General features: G+C 45.7%; 1 protein-coding gene across 2 annotated transcripts in view; it reads left to right on the top strand.

Moving 5' to 3' along the window:
• Positions 1-3,069: 3,069 nt before the first annotated feature.
• Positions 3,070-20,606, top strand: part of bltp3a (bridge-like lipid transfer protein family member 3A) — a 174,620-nt gene continuing 157,083 nt past the window's right edge. For both annotated transcript variants that reach the window (XM_068057072.1, XM_068057073.1), the window contains exon 1: positions 3,070-3,247. In XM_068057072.1, the coding sequence (XP_067913173.1) occupies positions 3,204-3,247 (44 nt within the window). In that variant the 5' untranslated portion in view covers positions 3,070-3,203. The remainder of the gene's footprint in view (positions 3,248-20,606) is intronic.

Genomic DNA, 20,606 nt, shown 5'->3' on the forward strand with positions numbered 1-20,606 from the left:
TTAGTATACTGTACTCACTGCTCACATTGGGGAGACTAAACACAATTGGGGGACTGCTTTGCAGAACACCTCCATTCAGTCCACGAGCACGACCCTGTGATTCCAGTTGTCTGTTATTTTAATTTTCCCCCCACTCCCACTCTGAACTCTCTGTCCTTGACCTCCTATACTGTTCCAGTGAAGCTCAATGTAAGCTCCAGGAACAGCACCTATCATTTGATTAGGTGCTTTACAGCCTTTTGGACTCAACATTGAGTTCAACAATTTCAGATCGTAACCTCTGCTCCCATTTTGTTTTGTGTCTTCTTGAGTTTTTTCGGACAGAAGGTGCTGGTAATGATTATGCTTTCCCATTTACACCTCCTCTAGATACATCTTTTGTTTCTTTACTTTTCCCACAATGACCCCCTTTTGTCTTGCACCATTGTCATTTAACCTCTCCTGTCTTCCACCCTATCACTGACTTTTTGTTCTATCCTATCCTCCCCCTTTCCCTGCCTCTACACTTGTTTCAAACCTGCCACATCTCTGACTTTTCCCAGTTCTGATGAAAGGTCTTCGACCTGAAATATCAACTCTGTTTCTCTCTCCACAGATGCTGCCTGGCCTGCTGAGTATCTCTAGCATTTTCTGTTTTTAGCTGAGAGTATATTGTCTTGTAACTGTTCTTGACTCTTGTGCTCTTTGGTGCCAATACCTTCTGTGCTCTAGAGGTTCAGTGAGCTACTCAAAGCTTCCACCAATGCAGGTATGAGTCCAAAAAGACTTAAATCATGAGTAGCCGGGTGATATCTTTTCCTCCATTTTTTCTTTCTCCATTTGTCCTCTGCCCCCTCCTGAAGTCCCCAGCATTACAGATGCCAGACTTCAGCCTATTTGATTCACTCTGTGTGATATCAAGAAACGACTGAAGGCACTGGATACTGCAAAGGCAATGGGCCCTGACAATATTTCGGCAATAGTACTGAAGACCTGTGCTCCAGAACTGGCCGCACCCCTAGCCAAGCTGTTCCAGTACAGCTACAACACTGGCATCTACCCTACAATGTGGAAAATTGCCCAGGTATGTCCTGTCCACAAAAGGCAGGACAAGTCCAACCCGGCCAATTACTGCCCCATCAGTCTACTCTCAATGATCAGTAAAGTGATGGAAGGTGTCATCAACAGTGTCATCAAACGGTACTTGCTTAGCAATAACCTGATCAGTGACACTCAGTTTGGATTCCACCAGGGCCACTCAGCTCCTGACCTCATCACCGCCTTGGTTCAAACATGGACAAAAGAGCTGAACTCTAGAGCTGAAGTGAGAGTGACCGCCCTTGACATCAAGGCAGCATTTGACCAAGTATGGCATCAAGGAGCCCTAGCAAAACTGGAGTCAATGGGAATCAGGGAAACTCTCTGCTGGTTGGAGTCATACCTAGCGCAAAGGAAGATGGCTGTGGTAGTTGGAGGTCAAACATCTGAGCTCCAGGACATCACTGCAGGAGTTCCTCAGGGTAGTGTCCTAGGCCCAACCATCTTCAGCTGCTTCATCAATGACCTTCCTTCTATCATAAGGTCAGATGTGGGGATGTTCACTGATGATTGCACAATGTTCAGCATCATTCGCGACTCCTCAAATACTGAAGCAGTCCGTTTAGAAATGCAGCCAGACCTGGACAATATCAAGCTTGGGCTGATAAGTGGCAAGTAACATTTGCGCCACTCAAGTGCCTGGCAATGACCATCTCCAACAAGAGAGAATCTAACCATCTCCACTTGACATTCAGTGGCATTACCATCACTGAATCTGTCACGATCAACATCCTCGGGGCAACCGTTGACCAGAAACTGAACTGGAGTAGTCATATAAATACCATGGCTACAAGAGCAGGTGAGAGGCTAGGAATCCTGCGGCGAGTAACTCACCTCCTGACTCCCCAAAGCCTGTCCACCATCTACAAGGCACAAGTCAGGAGTGTGATGGAATACTCTCCACTTGCCTGGATGGGTGCAGCTCCAACAACACTCAAGAAGCTTGACACCATCCAGAACAAAGCAGCCCGCTTGATTGGCACCCCATCTACAAACATTTACTCCCTCCACCACCGACGCACAGTGGCAGCAGTGTGTACCATCTACAAGATGCACTGCAGCAACGCACCAAGGCTCCTTGGACAGCACCTTCCAAACATGCGACCTCTACCACCTCGAAGGACAAGAGCAGCAGATGCATGGGAACATCACCAGCTGCAAGTTCCCGTCCAAGTCACACACCATCTTGACTTGGAACTATATCACCGTTCCTTCACCTCACATGGACTGCAGCGGTTCTAGAAGTCAGCTCACCACCACCTTCTCAAGGGCAATTAGGGATGGGCAATAAATGCTGGCCTAGCCAGTGATGCCCACATCCCATGAACGAATAATAAAAAAAATTGTGCAAAGGTACCTGGCCTCATTCAGTGCTACCACACATTGAAGTCAGGAATTTAGCAGCAGAAAGAAACCTACTCAGTGGACCTGCACAGAATGTTTCGTTAGGTGATCTCTATTGGGTTGATGGCAGGTGGACAGCTCACCTCAGCAAAGGAGGGGAAAATCAGCTATGGTTTCTGCTGTTGATCACTATCCTGTGACTGTTACTTGAAATGTGTATTTGTAGACATTCAATGAGAGTCTGGTCAATGTTCACCTCTGATTCTGATACAGCATGCAGCTACTTTTGTCTAAGGTCACACATGAAGAATGCTCCTTGGTCTAGACACTGGAGGGAGCCAGTGTCTTTAGAATAATATGCAGAGAATGTGTAATGAGCTTCAGGTAAGTACGGAAGATGCAAAGGGGAGAAATAAAATTATTTTTTTTAAAGAAAGCAAAATATCCCCCAATAATAATAAACAGTGTCAAACATCCTGTGCTTGAGCCCAGGTGTCGAGGTTTTATTTCAGGAAACCCTTGTGTTTTATTCCATTGCCAGCTGTGAGTTGCGAGCGCTGGCCACCAGGTGGCGCAGTGCTCCCCCGCGCTCCGCCCACGGCCCATCTTGCCTGCAATGGGCAGATCTTTTAGCGGCGGAGTCAGGGAAGAAGGAGGAGGAGGTGGTGGTGTGGTTGGGTGACAGCAGGAGAAGTCAATCGGTGCTGTGGGGGCATGGCCAGAATCAGTACATAATCCTTGCAGGCCTAATCGGCCGCTGACGTTCTGGAGCCGAGTGCAGCATGGCCGGGCTCATCAAGAAGCAAATCCTCAAACACCTGTCCAGGTAGGAGGCGGGGCCTGAGCGGCCGGTCAGTCAGCCCGGGGTGACTGGAGGGGCCGGATGGGGGAAGGGGTTGTGGATGGGGGAAGTGGAACGGTCGTTGAGTCCGTGTGTGGGGTGGTGGTGGGAATGGGGTCAGTCGGTGGGTGGGGGGAAATGGGGGCAGTCGGTGGGGGTGGTGGGAAATGGGGGCAGGGGGACAGTCGGTCAGTCGGTGGGTGGGGGGAAATGGGGGCAGTCGGTCAGTCCGTGGGGGTGGTGGGAATGGGGACAGTCGGTCAGTCGGTGGGTGGGGGGAAATGGGGACAGTCGGTCAGTCGGTGGGTGGGGGGAAATGGGGGCAGTCGGTCAGTCGGTGGGTGGGGGGAAATGGGGGCAGTCGGTCAGTCGGTGGGGGGGGGGAAATGGGGGCAGTCGGTCAGTCGGTGGGGGGGGGGGAAATGGGGGCAGTCGGTCAGTCCGTGGGGGGGGGGAATGGGGGCAGTCGGTCAGTCGGTGGGTGGGGGGAAATGGGGGCAGTCGGTCAGTCGGTGGGTGGGGGGAAATGGGGGCAGTCGGTCAGTCCGTGGGGGGTGGGGGGAAATGGGGGCAGTCGGTCAGTCCGTGGGGGGGGGGGGCGAGAATGGGGGCAGTCGGTCAGTCCGTGGGGGGGGGGGGGGAATGGGGACAGTTGGTCGGTCCTTGGGGGGGGGGGGGGAGGGGAGAAAGAGAGAATGGGGACAGTCCGTGGGGGGGGAGGGTAATGGGGACAGTTGGTCGGTCCTTGGTAGGGGGAGCAGTCGGTCAGACCGGGGGAAGGGGGTCGGGTCGGGGTACTCCGGTCGGTGAGCAAGCGCTGAGGGGCGGACTCTGTTTCAGCATCACTTCCGAGGCTTGTTGAAGTGCAATATAATTCATATTGATGACTCGGAGTTTTACATAATTATTGATTCAAATACTTTTTCTATAAATGTTTTGTAGTCACTGTTGGTGATAAACTTAACGACAAATAGTTTTCAAAGGCCGAGTCAGAGGGTGGGCGGAGGAGGTGCTCAATGTCTGCGGCAGTTTGGTTGTCAAGATTGATGGATTTTTCGTGTAACGGACAAAAGTCTTTTTAGTTTTCAAGTCATATCATGGTTTGTTATACAATGTGGCTGAGGTAAACTTTTCTTTGTTAATTAAGTTTGGTTTGCCTTGCAGTGGAAAGGAAGAGAAAGATTTGGATTTATATAGTGTTTTACGTCACCTCAGATCGTGCTTGACACCTGAAATACTTTTGAAGTGTTGTCTCTGTAATGTAGAAAACATTCCTGCCAAATTGTATACAGCAGGGTTCCGCAAACAGCAGTGTGCTATACAGATAATCTTTGTTTCAGAGGGTGTTGGGTGAGGGATAAATATCGGTCAGGGCACTGGGGAGAACTTTAGTGCTTTTTGAATTTGTGCCACTGCATTTTTTACATCCATCTGAGACCACATGATCCCTCGTTCTGACAAAGGTCGTCATAAAGATAGCCACTTTCATAGTGTAGCACTCCCTCAGTACTGCACCACAGTTAGTCTAGATTATGTGCTCAAATCTCTTGAGTGAGGTTTGAGCTCACAACCTTCTGACTCAGCATAGTATTGCCACTGAGTTGGGGCTTATAAATAATATATTAATGTCATTGTGGCATAGTAACACAGATCAGTCTTAATCTGTAAAAGTTGCCACATGTTAAGTGGCTGTGATTAGGCAGGTATGCCTGCAGTGCAGGTGGTGGCTTTAGCTAGGCACTATGCTACTGGAATCGTAAGCAAGTTTGCCAATCAACTGGGTTACTCAGCTTTGGGCCATCTGGGGATGAGGGAGAGGGGAGTGATCTAGCCCCTCAACTACTTATAGCCTTAAAACCTTCCATTAATTTTGCGTTCCTCCAACCCTAGCCTCTTGTGCATCCCCCACTTAATTTGCCCACCTTTCGCTGCTGTGTCTTCAGCCATTTAAGCCCTGAAATATTTTTTTCCTCTAACGCTTGAAATCCTACATCTTTTGACCAAGCTTTTGGACATCGGTCCTAATGTTGTTGTCTTTGGCTAGGTGTTGATTTGGGTCTGATTTTGTTCCTGTGTGGTGACTTGAGGCATTTAACTACATTAGAGGTGTAATGTAAATACATGTTGATGAATGATTAAAAGAAAAAATTGTACATCACTTTTTTATACTGCTTGTGTATATCGTCACTAGGCAGAGTTGTGTAGAAAGATTCAGACAGTGGGTTCAGAGCACAAGTCAACATGGAACCTTTTATGGGGGGAGGGGAGTTAAGGTGTTCAGTGACAGGAAAAGAAGCCCTGATATAGAACAATATATAGATTTATTATTCAACAAGCATTATGTTTCCTGGAAAATTGAGTGCTTCACAAGATACGCAGGAGGATGCCCAGTGGAAGCGCGATTAGAGAGAAGTTTTTAAAAGCCTTTTGAAGAGAGATTGAAAGGTGAAGCAGTTTGGATTATGGGGGAGGAGGTCGGGCAGCAAGCATGTGGTCAATGTTACCAAGCATATGGGTATTAAATCTGAAATATTCTGCAGTTATTACTTTCAATTTTTAAACTGTTGTACAATCTCTTGTTGAAGTGCCCTGAAAAAGGAAAAGAGTAAGTAAAGTGAGTAGGTCCTCTAGAGAGTGAAAATGGGGAGTTGATAGATAATAAGAAAATGGCAAAGGAAATGAACAAATTTTTGCTTCTGTCTTCACTGTTGAGGATACAAAAAAAATCCAGTAATAGCTGTAAATCAGGAGGTGGAAGGAAGAGAGGAACTTGGTGAAATTGCAATCACCAGGGAAGCAGTAGTGAGCAAACTAATGGAGCTACGGGCTGACAAGTCCTCGGGTCCTGATGGATTTCATCCTAAGGCCTCAAAAGAGGTGGCTAATGAGGTAGTAGACGCGCTGGTAATTTTTCAAAATTTGCTCGATTCTGGAACATAGGAACAAACAAATTTGGAGAAGGAGTATGCCACTCAGCCCTTTGAGTCTGCTCTGCCATTCAATAAGTTCATCGCTGAACTAATTACTCCACATTTCCACCTACCCCTGATAACCTTCCTCCCCCTTTCTTATCAAAAATCTATCTACCTCTGCTTTAAACAATATTCAAAGACTCCTCTTTCTCAAAAGACAATGGAAACAAATTCTAAAGACCCACGACCCTCAGAGAAAAAAATTCTCCTTATCTCTGTCTTAAATGGGCGACCCCTTATTTTCAAACAGTGATTGTTATTTCTAGATTTTCCCACAAGGGGGAATATCCTTTCTAAATCCACCCTGCCAAGACCTCTCATGATCTTGTATGTTTCAATCAAGTTGCGTCTTACTCTTCTAAACTCCAGCGGATACATGCCTAGCCTGCAATCTTTCCTCCTAAGACAGCCGCCCATTCCCGATATTTGTCTTGTAAACCTTCTCTGTACTGCCTCCAACGTATTTCCATCCTTCCTTAAATAAGACCAGTACTGTACACAGTACTCCAGATGTGGTCTCACCAATGCCCTGTATAGCTGAAGCGTAACCACCTACTTTTGTATTCAATTCCCTTCGTGATAAGCGATAACATTGTATTAGCTTTCCTAATTACCTGCGAATCATGCATGAGGGCACCCAGATCCCTCTGCATCTCCGAGCTCTGCAATCTCTCACCATTTAGATAATATGCTTTTTTATTCTTCCATCCAAAGTGGACAATTTTCCACTTTCCCACATTATACTCCATTTGCCAGGTATTTGCCCACTCACTGAACCTATCTATATCCCTTTGTAGCCCCCTTATGTCCTCTTCACAAGTTGCTTTCCTACCTATCTTAGTGTCATCTGCAAATTTAGCAAACATACCTTTGGTCCCTTCATCTAAGTCATTTATATAAATTGTAAAAAGTTAAGGCCCCAGAACACATCCCTGTGACGCACCACTCGTTACATCTTGCCAACCAGAAAATGACCCATTTATGCCTACTCTGTTTCCTGTTAGCTAGCCAATCTTCTATCCATGCCAATATGTTACCCCCTACACCATGAGCTTTTATTTACTGCAATAACCTTTGATGTGGCACCTTATCAAATGCCTTCTGAAAATCTAAATACAGTACATCCACTGGTTCCCCTTTATCCACAGCATATGTAACTCCCTCAAAGAACTCCAATAAATTGGTGAAACATGATTTCCCTTTCACAAATCCATGTTGACTCTGCCTTATTACCTTGAATTTTTCTAAATGCCCTGCTATACTGTCTTTAATAATAGCTTCGAACATTTTCCCTAAGACAGATGTTAAGCTAACTGGCCTGTAGTTTCCTGATTTGTCTCCCTCCCTTTTTGAATAAAGGATTACATTGGCTATTCTCCAATCTAATGGAACCTTCCCCGAATCTAGGGAATTTTGGAAAATTAAAACTAATGCATCAATTATCTAAATAGCCACTTTTTCTTTTTAGCACCCTAGGATGAAGTCCATCAGGACCCAGGGACTTGTCAGCCTGCAGCTTTTACAATTTGTTCAGTACTACTGCCTTGGTGATTGTAATTTTCCTGAGTTCATCCCTCCCTTCCATTTCCTGACTTAGAGCTAATACTGGGATGTTACTTGTATCCTCAATAGTGAAGACTGATGCAAAGCATCTGTTCAGTTTATCTGCAGTCTCCTTATTTTCCATTATTAATTCCCCAGGCTCCCTTTCTATAGGACCAATGCTTGCTTTAACTTTTTTTTAAAATATCTATAGAAACTCTTAGTATCTGTCTTTATATTTCTAGCTAGCTTTCCCTCGTTCTCTAATTATACTTTCCTTATCAATCTTTTAGTCATTCTTTGCTTTTTTTATATTCTGTCCAATCTTCTGACCTGCCTCCCATCTTTGCGCAAATATAGTTTTTTTCTTTGTTTGATACTATCTTTAACTTTTTTAGTTAACCACGGATGGCAGGTCCCACCCTTGGAATTTTTCTTTCTCGTTGAAATGTATTCTGTGTATTCTGAAATATCCCCTTAAATGTCTACCACTGCATCTCTATTGACATCCCTTAACCTAATTTGACAGTTCACTTTAGCTAACTCTGCTTTCATGCCCTCATAATTGCCTGATTTAAGTTTAAAATACTAGTCTTGGACCCACTCTTCTCTCCCTCAAACTGAATGTAAAATTCAATCATCTTATGATCCCTGCTACCTAGGGGTGCCTCAACTATGAGGTCATTAATTAATCCGATCTTGTTGCACAATACCAGGTCTAATAACGGTTTCATCAGACTGGAAAGTAGTAAATATAACCCCTCCATTCAAGAAGGGGGAGAGGCAGAAAATAGCTAACTTTAGGCCAGTTAGCTTGATGTCTGTCATGGGGAAGGTGTTAGAATTGATCATTAAGGAGGTTATAGCTGGGCAGTCAGAAAAACTGAAGGTATTTGGGAATAGTCAGCATTGTTTTATGAAAGGGAACTCTCGTTTAACCAATTTATTGGAGTTCTTTGAAGGCGTAGCATGTGCTGTAGATAAAGGGGAGCCCATTGATGGACTGTACTTGGACTTCCAGATGGCATTTTACAAGGTGCCACATAAACGGCGATTGTGCAAAGTAGGAGCTCATGGTGTAGGGGGTAACAGATTAGCATGGATGGAAGATTGGCTGGTTGGCATAAAACAGTATGCATAAATGGGTCCTTTTTCTGAGTGGTAGGTGTGACGAGTGGAGTCCCGCAGGGGTCTGTGCTGGGGCCTCGACCTTTTCCAGTTTATATCAATGACTTAGATGAGGGGAGCGATGGCATGGTAGCTAAATTTGCAGATGACACAAAAATAGGTAGGAATAATGTTGTGCAGAGGAAATAAGGATGTTGCGGACCGAATTATAGATAGGTTGAGTGAGTGGGCAAAAATCTGGCAGATGGAGAATAACGTGAACAAGTGTGAAGTTGTTCACTTTGGCAGGAAGAATAAAAAAAGCAGAGTATTACTTAAACGGAGAATGATTGCAGAATTCGAAAGTGCAGAGGGATCTAGGTGTTCTAGGTAAGTGCATGAGTCACAATACGTTAGTATGCAGGTACAGCAAGTAATAAAGAGGGCTAATGGAATGCTATGCTTTATTACAAGAGGAACTGAAAGAAGTTTGACTGTTGTGCTTCAGTTGTACAGGGCATTGGTGAGACCACATCTTGCATCGTGTGTGCAGTTTTGGTCTCCTTGTTTAAGGAAGGATGTAAATGTATTGGAGGCGACTCAGAGGACTTTTACTAGATTGGTAACTGGTATGAGCAGGCTGTCTTATGAGGAAACGGACATACTGGGCTTATTTTCACTGGAGTTAAGAGTGAGGGAAGACTTGATTGAAGTGTATAAGATCCTGAACAGTCTTGACTAGGTAGATGTGGAAAGGATGTTTCTGCTTGTGGGTGAGTCCAGAATTAGAGGGCACCGTTTTTAAAATTAGGGGTTGCCCTTTTGGGCCAGAGGTGAGGAGAATTTTTTTTCTGGGAGAGTAGTGTGACTTTGGAACTTTCTGCCTTAGAAGGTGGTGGAGGTGGGGGTCATTGTATATTATTTAAGGTGAGGGTAGAGTAGATAGATTCTTGTCAGGCAAGGGAATCAAAAATTATTGGAGGTAGGTGGGAATGTGGAATTCGAGACACAAACATATCAGCCATTATCTTATTGAATGGCGCAGCAGGCTAGTGGTGCCGAATGGCCTACTACTGCTCCTAATTCATATGTTCGTACAGACAGGAGCTGGGGTGGGAGAACTGTTCCCAAGTTCTTGGTAATGCTGATTAGTAAGATTATCTGAACAGTTTGGATGATTATTTTCGATCTTTACTCATTCTAACCTCCTCCAGCTGATCTTGTTCTTGCGGTGAGACCTCTACCTTCAGTTTAGTATTGCCATGATATAGCTGAGGTTAGTAATTCAACGTAATGGTTCGGGTGGAGGGTGGCATGGGGGTGCAGAGAAGAAAGTGAGGGACACAGAGCCAGGCATATATCACCTTTACTTGGCTCACGAAAGCGGTGGTGTAGTGGTATTGTCATTGCACTAGTAACACAGAGACCCAGGGTATTGCTCTGGGGACATGGGTTTGAATCCTACCACAGCAGAAGGTGGAATTTGAATTCAGTTAATAAATCTGGAATTAAAACCTAGACTAATGATGGCCATGAAACCATTGTCAATTGTTGTAAAAACCCATCTGGTTTACGAATGTCATTTAGGGAAGGAAAGCTGCTGTCCTTACCTGGTCTGGCCTACATGTGACTCCAGACCCATAGCAATGTGATTGACTCTTAAATACCCTCTGAAATGACCCAGCAAGCCACTCAGTTGTATCTAACCGCTACGAAGTCAAAGAATGAAACCAGACGGACCACCTGGCATCGACCTAGGCACCGGAAATGACAACAGCAAACACAGCCCTGTCAGTGCTGCCAAGTCCTTCTTACTGACCTCTGGGGGTTTATCAAAGTTGGGAGAGCAGTACCACAGATTAGTCAAGTAACAGCCTGACAGTCATATTCACAGAATCATACCTTACACCCAGACAATGTTCCAGACATTGCCGTCACAATCCCCGGGTTTGTCCTGTCCCACCGGCAGGACAGACCCAGCAGAGGTGGCGGCACAGTCGTATAAAGTCGGGAGGGATCGCCCTGGGAGTCCTCAACATCAACTCCGGACCCATGAAGTCTCATGGCATCAGGTCAAACATGGGCAAGGAAACCTCCGACTGATTACCACCTACCGCCCTCCCTCAACTGATGAGTCAGTACTCCTGCATGTTGAACACCACTTGGAGGAAGCAATGAGGGTGGCAAGGGCGTAAAATGTACTCTGGGTGTGGGACTTCAATGTCCATCAAGATTTGTTTGGTAGCACCACAACTGACCGAGCTGGCCAAATCCTAAAGGACATAACTGCTAGACTGGGTCTGCAGGAGGTGGTGAGGAAACCAACAAGGGGAAAACATACTTGACCTCGTCCTCACCGATCTGCCTGCCACAGATGCATCAGTCCATGACAGTATTGGTAGGAGTGACCACCGCACAGTCCTTGTGGAGACGAAGTCCTGCCTTCACATTGAGAATACCCTCCATCGTGTTGTGTGGCACTATCGCTGTGCTAAACAGGATAGATTTAAGAGATCTAGCACTGCAAAACTGGGCATCCATGAGGCACTGTGGGCCATCAGCAGCAGCAGAATTGTACTCAACCACAATCTGTAACCTCATGGCCTGGCATATTCCCCCTCTCTACCATTACCATCAAGCCAGGAGACCAACCCTGGTTCAATGACGACTGCAGGAGGGCATGCCAGGAGCAGCACCAGGCATATATGAGGTGTCAACCTGGTGAAGCTACAAGCCAGGACTACTTGCATGCTAAACTGCATAGGCAGCATGCGATAGACAGGGCTAAGCGATCCCATAACCAACGGATCAGTTCTAAGCTCTGCAGTCTGCCACATCCAGTTGTGAATGGTGGACAATTAAACAACTAACTGGAGGAGGTGTCTTCACAAATATCCCCATCCTCAATGATGGGGAGCCCAGCACATCAGTGTGAAAGATAAGTCTGACGCATTTGCAGCAATCTTAAGCCATAAGTGCTGAGTTGTTGATCCACATTGGCCTCCTCCTGAATTTCCCAGGATCACAGATACCAGTCTTCAGCCAATTCGGTTCACTCCGAGAGATATCAAGATACGACTGAATGCAGTGGATACTGCAAAGGCTATGGAGCCTGACAATATTCCGGCAATAGTACTGAAGACCTGTGCTCCAGAACTTGCCGCACCCCTAGCCAAGCTGTTCCAGTATAGCTACAATACCGGTATCTACCCAGCAATGTGTAAAATTGTCTAGGTATGTACTGTGCGCATGAAGCAGGACAAGTCCAACTGGGCCAATTAGCGCCCCATCAGTCTACTCTCAATCATCAGGAAAGTGATGGAAGGTGTCATCAACAGTGTCATCTAGCGGCACTTGCTTAGCAATAACCTGCTCAGTGATGCTTAGTTTGGGTTCAGCCAGGGCCATTCAGCTCCTGACCTCATTACAGCCTTAGTTCAAACATGGACAAAAGAGCTGAACTTGATGAGGTGAGAGTGACTGCCCTTGACGTCAAGGCAGCATTTGACCGAGTATGGCATCAAGGAACCCTAGCAAAACTGGAGTCATGGGAATTGGGGAAAACTCGCTGCTGGTGCTCGCTGATCTTCATTGACTCCTGGTCAAGCAATGCTTTTATTTTAAAGTTCTCATCCTTGTGTTCAAATTCCTCCATGGCCTCACCCCTCCCTATCTTTGTATATCCTTCAGCCCCACAACCCTCCAAGATAGCTACACTCTAATTCTGGCCTCTTGTGCATCACTGATTTTCTGTTGTTGGTGGCCCCACCTTCAGTTGCCTCAGCCCCAAGTTCAAGAATACCCTCCCTACATCTTAGCCATTCCACTTTGAGTTCAATAATTTCAGAGCATGACGGGTCCCCCATCTTACTTTTATTTTTAGTTATTTTTTCTTTTACACATGTTTTTTTGTATGTTTATTTTATTTCATCTTAGTTTGTTCAGTTTGCTTACCCACTGTTTTTTTCATGTTTGGACTTGCTGCTGTTCAATCTTCAGTCCGTTAACAATGTTTCTGTACTAATGCCTTGTCTTTCAACACACCATTAACATTGTTTGCCTTTGCTCCATGACCTTCTGGTCAGCTAATCTGTGGCCTTGTCCAATCTACACCTTCTCTTTTGTTATTTCTTGCCCCACCCCCGCTTAACTTGCTTATAACATTTGACATTTCTAATATTTGCCAGTTCCAAAGAAGGGTCACTGACCCGAAACGTTAACTCTGCTTCTCTCTCCACAGATGCTACCAGACCTGCTGAGTATTTCCAGCATTTCTTGTTTTTTTTTGTTTTTCCTTGGCCAGCAAAACACCAACTGTCTTTAAAACAGTTCACAATCCAACTGAACCAAACAATATCTCAAAAACAAAACCCCAAACAGAAAGTCAACCTCCTGACCTCCATAAACCTTCACATGTGGCTTCTCTGCAGACATCTTCCCCAGGTCGCCGACGTTTCTGTTTATTGAACTTAAAGCACATGATTTCCAGCAAAGGTTGTTTTCAAACAACAACTCTGTGTTCTTTCAGTGAACTGTCAACAACAAAACCAAGTCCAGCATTTATAAAATCTTCAGCTTTCCGATGAATCCATCTCCACAATTTGAGTTCTCAAAGAAAAACTTGACAAAAAATATAGAAGCACCTTCAATGCACCTCCATCCTTGGAGGGACAGTGCTTGCTATCTTTGTTTTGTTCAGGTGTCGTCTCTTCCTTTTCCATAATGACCAAATGCAGAAACAAACGCAAGTGTTTTGTGCTCAGTGTTGTCAATTTTTATGTTGGAATTCCATGTTGCTACTTAATCTTTTTTGTGCCTCAAAGACATTGACTTCTACAAAGGACTGGATTGCAATCAGTGATGCTTCATAATGTTAGCTGTTTTACTGCTGCAATTTTAATGTGCACCGGAGGTTTTCAGATTCTCCCTTTATTCTGTGTTGGTTGTTGTACAGCAAATTATGGGCGGCACAGTGGCGCAGTGGTTAGCACCGCAGCCTCACAGCTCCAGGGACCCGGGTTCGATTCTGGGTACTGCCTGTGCGAAGTTTGCAAGTTCTCCCAGTGTCTGTGTGGGTTTTCGCCGGGTGCTCCGGTTTCCTCCCACAGCCAAAGACTTGCAGGTTGATAGGTAAATTGGCCATTGTAAATTGCCCCTAGTATAGGTAGGTGATAGAGAATATGGGATTACTGTAGGGTTAGTATAAATGGGTGGTTGTTGGTCGGCACAGACTCGGTGGGCCGAAGGGCCTGTTTCAGTGCTGAATCTCTAAATAAAATAAATAAAAAATAAATAAAATTTGAATTGTAAACAACTGCACTCTTCAGTCACGTATAGGCATATAGGAAAAAAATAACCAATCTGTCTTAAAATACTCGTTTATTTTTGTGTCTTTTACCTTAGTCTTGGCATAAATTGTGTGCTATGCATAATTGGGTAATGAGAGCGTGCACACGCAAGAAAGACAGCAATGCTGTATCTTATAACTCCATGGGACTACACATCGCATGCTATGTTGCTCCTGTTCAGTCAGGCATCTAAGTTGCTGTGTGGCTTCTGTTTCAGGTGTTTGGGTATAAAGCAACTTGCATTTATATAGCATCTTTAATGTTGTAAAAGATCCCAAGCTGTTTCACAGGAGCGTTGTCAAAACAAATTGTAACACTGAGCTACATGAGGAGATATTCGGACAGTTTGGCTGAAGATGTAGGTTTTTAAGGAAAGTCTTGGAGAGGGAGATAAAAAGGTGGAGAGATTTAGTGACTGAACTCCAGAGGTTTGCACCTCGGTAGCTGAAGTCATGGCCGCCAATGGTGGAGTGATATAAAAATCCCAGCCACAGAAGGAGGCCATCAAGTCCTATTTCTTTTCTCTATCCCCGTAGCCCTGCAAGTTTCTTTCTTTCAAGTGCCCATCCAATTTTCTTATGAAATCTTTTATTGTCTCAGCTTCCACCACCTTTGTTGGCAGCAAGTTCCAGGTCATTACTACTCATGGCATTCAAGAAAAGTTCTTCCTTGCTGCATCCCTTTCCCAAATATTTAAATCTATGCCCCTCGGCCTTCTCAGTTAATGGGAACTGCCGTTCTTTGTCTACCTTTATCTAAACCTGTCATAATCTTGTACAACTCTATCAAATCTCCTTTGCTCCAAGGAGAACAAACCCAGCTTCTCCAACCTAGCTTTGGAGCCAAAATCCCTCTTCCTTTGACCCATTCTGGTAAATTGCCACCCTCTCGAGGACCATCGTCCTTTCCAAAGTGTGGTGACCAGAACTGGATGTAACGCTCTAGTTGTGGCCTAACCAGAGTGCAACTAAGGTTCAGCATAACTTCTCTGCTTTTGTATTCAGTGCCTCTATTTATGAAGCCCAAGATCCCATATGTTTTGCCAACTGCTCTCTCAATGTGTCCTATCACCTTCAAGAATCTATGTCCATGAACCCCCAGGTCTCTCTGTCCCAAGCACACTGTTTAGAATTGTGTTGTTTAATCTCTATTGCCTTTTTCTAACCCTTAGGCCAAAATGCATCATCTCACTTCTCTGTAGTAAATTCCATCTGCCACTTGTCTACCCATTCTGCTAGCCTATCTATGTCCTGTTGCAGTCGATTTGCATCATTCTCACTGTTGGCCACACCTTGAATTTTGGTATCGGCAAATATTCAAATTTTATTCTGTATTCCAATTGGTGAGTGTCATGGCTGTGTCCATTTTGAATACATGCTATTTAGTGCCAGTGTAAACAACTGTGAACAAATCTCCAGTGCAGTGAAACTGCACAGTATCAGCTGATCCCATTTGCCAGAGTTTATTCCCTCATACTGTTCAAATAGAGGGGATATTTTTATAAAGCTTAGTTAATAAAGGCGGGGCTAAAGTGTGGCAAGTCAGAGACTTAGCAGTTGGCAGGAAAAAAGACAGAGGCGCAAGGGGAGAGCCAACTGTGTAACAGCCCCGACAAACAAATTTCTCTGCAGCACCTGTGGAAGAGCCTGTCACTCTAGAAATGGCCTTTATAGCCACTCCAGGCACTGCTCCACACACTACTGACCACCTCCAGGGGCTTACCCATTGTCTCTCGAGATAAGGAGGCCAAAGAAAAAAAAAGTTAATACATTCGCAGTTATATGCATAAGCAGTGCGCGTACATAAAATGTGAAGGTTTCTTTTCTCCCCACCCCAAAAGAAGTACAAATATTGAGGGGTTTCCTTATTAAAAATTCCAGCAGCTTACTAAAAATGTTTCAGTGCTGTAACATCTATAGGGAGTAGTCATCTCCTTTTGGCATAATTTCTGTGGCACAAGAAATTTTGCAATAAATAACAAGGAAATCTAAATTAGTCTCCCACCTCTTAGGCAAATCTGTGTTGGATTGGTGGTTTTAATAACTGCGTGGTCACTTCGGGTTTTCGTTGGTCCACCAGGCATCTTACACATGCAGAAAGTCATCAGCATGCTTTAGAAGTATCCAAATCAAATACTAAGAAATTTGCATATATTGAGTTTCTGTTACTCGACGGAACATAAGATTTCCATAGCACAGGAGGCCATTTGGCCCATCTTACCTGTGCCACCTCTCTGCAAGAGCAAGTTAGCCAGTGCCTTCCTCCCCCCAATAGCCCTGTACATTTGTTTTCTCTCTCCAGGTGCTTATCCAATTCCTTCTTGGAAGCCAGGATTGAAACTCCCTCCATCACACTCTCAGGCAGTACATTCCAGATACTAACCACTTGCATTTAAAAGAAATTCCTTCTGTCACTTCTTGTTTTGACCATCGCCGTAAACCAGTATCCTATGGTTCTTGACCCTTCTGCCAATGTGAACAGTTCCTCTCTACTCTGTCTAGACCCCACATAATTTTAAGCACTTCTAATCAAATCTCCTCTCTCCCTTCTCTTTAAGGGAAACAGTCCCAACTTATCCAGTCGATCCACATAACTGAAGTCCCTCATTTCTGCAACCATTCTTGTAAATCTTTTCTGCACTCTCTCTCTCTAAAGCCTTAACTGCAGTGCTCAGAATTGGACACTACTCCAGTTGAGGCCAAACCAATGTTTTATAAAGGCTCTTCATAACTTTCTTTGCATTTGTATTCCATACCTCGAAAAGCCCAGGATCCCAGATGCCTTTTAACCACTGTTTCAACCTTCCCTGCCAACTGCAACAATTTGTGCACATATATCCGCAGGTCTCTCTGTTCCTGTACGCCTTTAGAATTGTACGCTTAATTTTTTTGAGTCATAGAGAGATACAGCACTGAAACAGGCCCTTTGGCCCAACGAGTCTGTGCCGACCAGCAACCACCCATTTATACTAATCCTACATTAATCCCATTTTTCTCTCTCGCATCCTCACCTTCCCTTAATTCTCCTACCACCTACCTACACTAGGGGCAGTTTTTACAATGGCCAATTTACCTATCAACCCACAAGTCTTTGGCATGTGGGAGGAAACCCACGCAGTCACAGGGAGAATTTGCAAACTCTGCACAGTCAGTACCCAGAACCAAACCCGGGCCGCTGGAACTGTGAGGCTGCGGTGCTAACCACTGCACCACTGTGCCTCTCCTCATATTTTGTATTGAAATTTATGACTTCACTCTTTTATGCATTAAATTTCATCTGCCATATGTCTGCCCATTCTACCAGCATGTCTGTGTTCTCTTGAAGTCTATCACTGTCCTCCAGTTCAGAATACCTCAAGTTTTGTATTCTGCCAATTTTGAAATTGTGCGCTGTACACCCAAGTCTAGGTCATTAAGTTGGGAATGTGTAAGAAGACAGAATTGGAGTGCAGAGATATTGATGGGTTGTCGAGCTGGGGAAGGATACAGAAATTTGGAGGTCCTGTCGACTCTGCAAAATCTTCCTTACCAACATCTGGGGCCTTGTGCCAAAGTTGGGAGAGCTGTCCCACAGACTAGTCAAGCAACAGCCTGACAGAGTCATACTCATAGAATCATACCTTGCAGCCAATGTCCCAGACACCACCATCACCATCCCCGGGTATGTCTTGTTCCACTGGCAGGACAGACAGACCCAGCATAGGTGGCCGGACAGTGGTCTACAGGAGGGAGGGAGTTGCCCTGGGAGTCCACAACATCGACTCCAGACCCCATGAAGTCTCATGGCATCAGGTCAAACATGGGCAAGGAAACCTCCGACTGATTACCACCTACCGCCCTCCCTCAACTGATGAGTCAGTACTCCTGCATGTTGAACACCACTTGGAGGAAGCACTGAGGGTGGCAAGGGTGCAGAATGTACTCTGGGTGGGGGACTTCAATGTCCATCACCAAGAGTGGCTCGGTAGCACCACTACTGACCGAGCTGGCCGAGTCCTAAAGGACATAGCTGCTTGACTGGGTCTGTGGCAGGTGGTGAGGGGAAAACATACTTGACCTCGTCCTCACCGATCTGCCTGCCACAGATGCATCTGCCCATGACAGTATTTGTAGGAGTGACCACCGCACAGTCCTTGTGGCGACAAAGTCCTGCCTTCACATTGAGGATACCGTCCATCATGTTGTGTGGCACTATCACCGTGCTAAATGGGATAGATTTCAAACAGATCTAGCACTGCAAAACTGGGCATCCATGAGGCGCTGTGGGCCATCAGCAGCAGCAGACAATCTGGCACTCAACCACATTCTGTAACCTCATGGCCCGGCATATCCTGCACTCTACCATTACCATCAAGCCAGGAGACCAACCCTGGTTCAATGAAGACTGCAGGAGGGCATGCCAGGAGCAGCACCACACATACCTAAAAATGAGCTGTCAACCTGGTGAAGCTACAACACAGGGCTACTTGTGTGCCACACTGTGTAAACAGCATGCAATAGACAGAGCTAAGCGATCCCATAACCAACGGATCAGATCTAAGCTCTGTAGTCCTGCCACATCCAGCCGTGAATGGTGGTAAACAATTAAACAACTAACTGGAAGAAGTGGCTCCACAAATATCCCCATCCTCAATGATGGGGGATTCCAGCACATCAGTGCGAAAGATAAGGCAGAAGCATTTGCAACAATCTTCAGCCAGAAGTGCCGAGTTGTTGATCCATCTCTGCCTCCTCCTGAAGTCCCCAGCATCACAGATGCCAGACATCAGCCAATTCGATTCACTCCACGTGATATCAAGAAACGACTGAAGGCACTGGATACTGCAAAGGCTATGGGCCCTGACAATATTCCGGCAATAGTACTGAAGACCTGTGCTCCAGAACTTGCCGCACCCCTAGCCAAGCTGTTCCAGTATAGCTACAACACTGGCATCTACCCGGCAATGTGGAAAATTGCCCAGGTATGTCCTGAACGCAAAAAGCAGGACAAGTCCGACCCGGCCAAAAAACGCCCCATCAGTCTACTGTCAATCATCAGTAAAGCGATGGAAGGCGTCATCAACACTTGCTGAGCAATAACCTGCTCAGTGACGCTCAGTTTGGGTTCCGCCAGGGCCACTCAGCTCCTGACTTCATTACAGCCTTGGTTCAAACATGGACAAAAGAGCTGAACTCAAGAGGTGAGATGAGAGTGACTGCCCTTGACATCAAGGCAGTATCTGACTTGAGTATGGTATCAAGGAGCCCTAGCGAATCTGGGTAAACTGTCCGCTGGTTGGAGTCATAACTAATACCAAGGAAGGTGGTTGTGGTTGTTGGAGGTCAATCATCTGAGCTCCAAGACATCACTGCAGGAGTTCCTCAGGGTCGTGTCCTCGGCCCAACCATCTTCAGATGCTTTATCAATGACCTTCCTTCAGTCATAAGGTCAGAAGTGGGGATGTTCGCTGCTGATTGTACAATGTTCAGCACCATTCGCGACCCATCAGATACTGAAGCAGTCCATGTAGAAATGCAGCAAGACCTGGACAATATCCAGGCTTGGGCTGATAAGTGGCAAGTAACATTCGCGCCACACAAGTGCCAGGCAATGACCATCTCCAACAAGAGAGAATCTAACCATCTCCCCATGACATTCAATGGCATTACCATTGCTGAATCCCCCACTATCAACATCCTAGGGGCTACCATTTTCCAGAAACCGAACTGGAGTAGCCATAAAAATACCGTGGCTACAAGAGGCGAGGAACCCTGTGGTGAGTAACTCACCTCCTGATTCCCCAAAGCCTGTCCACCATCTACAAGGCACAAGTCAGGAGTGTGATGGAATACTCTCCACTTGCCTGGATGGGTGCAGCTCCAACAACACTCAAGAAGCTCGACACCATCCAAGACAAAGCAGCCCCCTTGATTGGCACCCCATCTACAAACATTCACTCCCTCAACCAACGACGCACAGTGGCAGCAGTGTGTACCATCTACAAGATGCACTGCAGCAACGCACCAAGGCTCCTTAGACAGCACCTTCCAAACCCACAACCTCTACCAACTAGAAGGACAAGGGCAGCAAATGCATGAGAACACCACCACCTGCAAGTTCCCCTCCAAATCGCCTCACCATCCTGACTTGGAACTATATCGCCATTCCTTTACTGTCGTTGGGTCAAAATCCTGGTATCCCTTCCCATCAGCACTTTGGGTGTACCTACCCCACATGGACTGCAGTGGTTCAAGAAGGCAGCTCGCCACCATCTTCTCGAGGGCAATTAGGGATGGGCAATAAATGCTGGCCTGCCCAGCGATGCCCCCATCCCATGAATGAACAAAAGAAATCTTGAAGGGATTTGGAAACCATGAAGAGAATTTTTAATTTTGA

The sequence above is a fragment of the Heterodontus francisci genome, chromosome 25 (assembly GCF_036365525.1).
Source record: "Heterodontus francisci isolate sHetFra1 chromosome 25, sHetFra1.hap1, whole genome shotgun sequence".
In the NCBI taxonomy this organism is placed as follows: Eukaryota; Metazoa; Chordata; class Chondrichthyes; order Heterodontiformes; family Heterodontidae; genus Heterodontus; species Heterodontus francisci.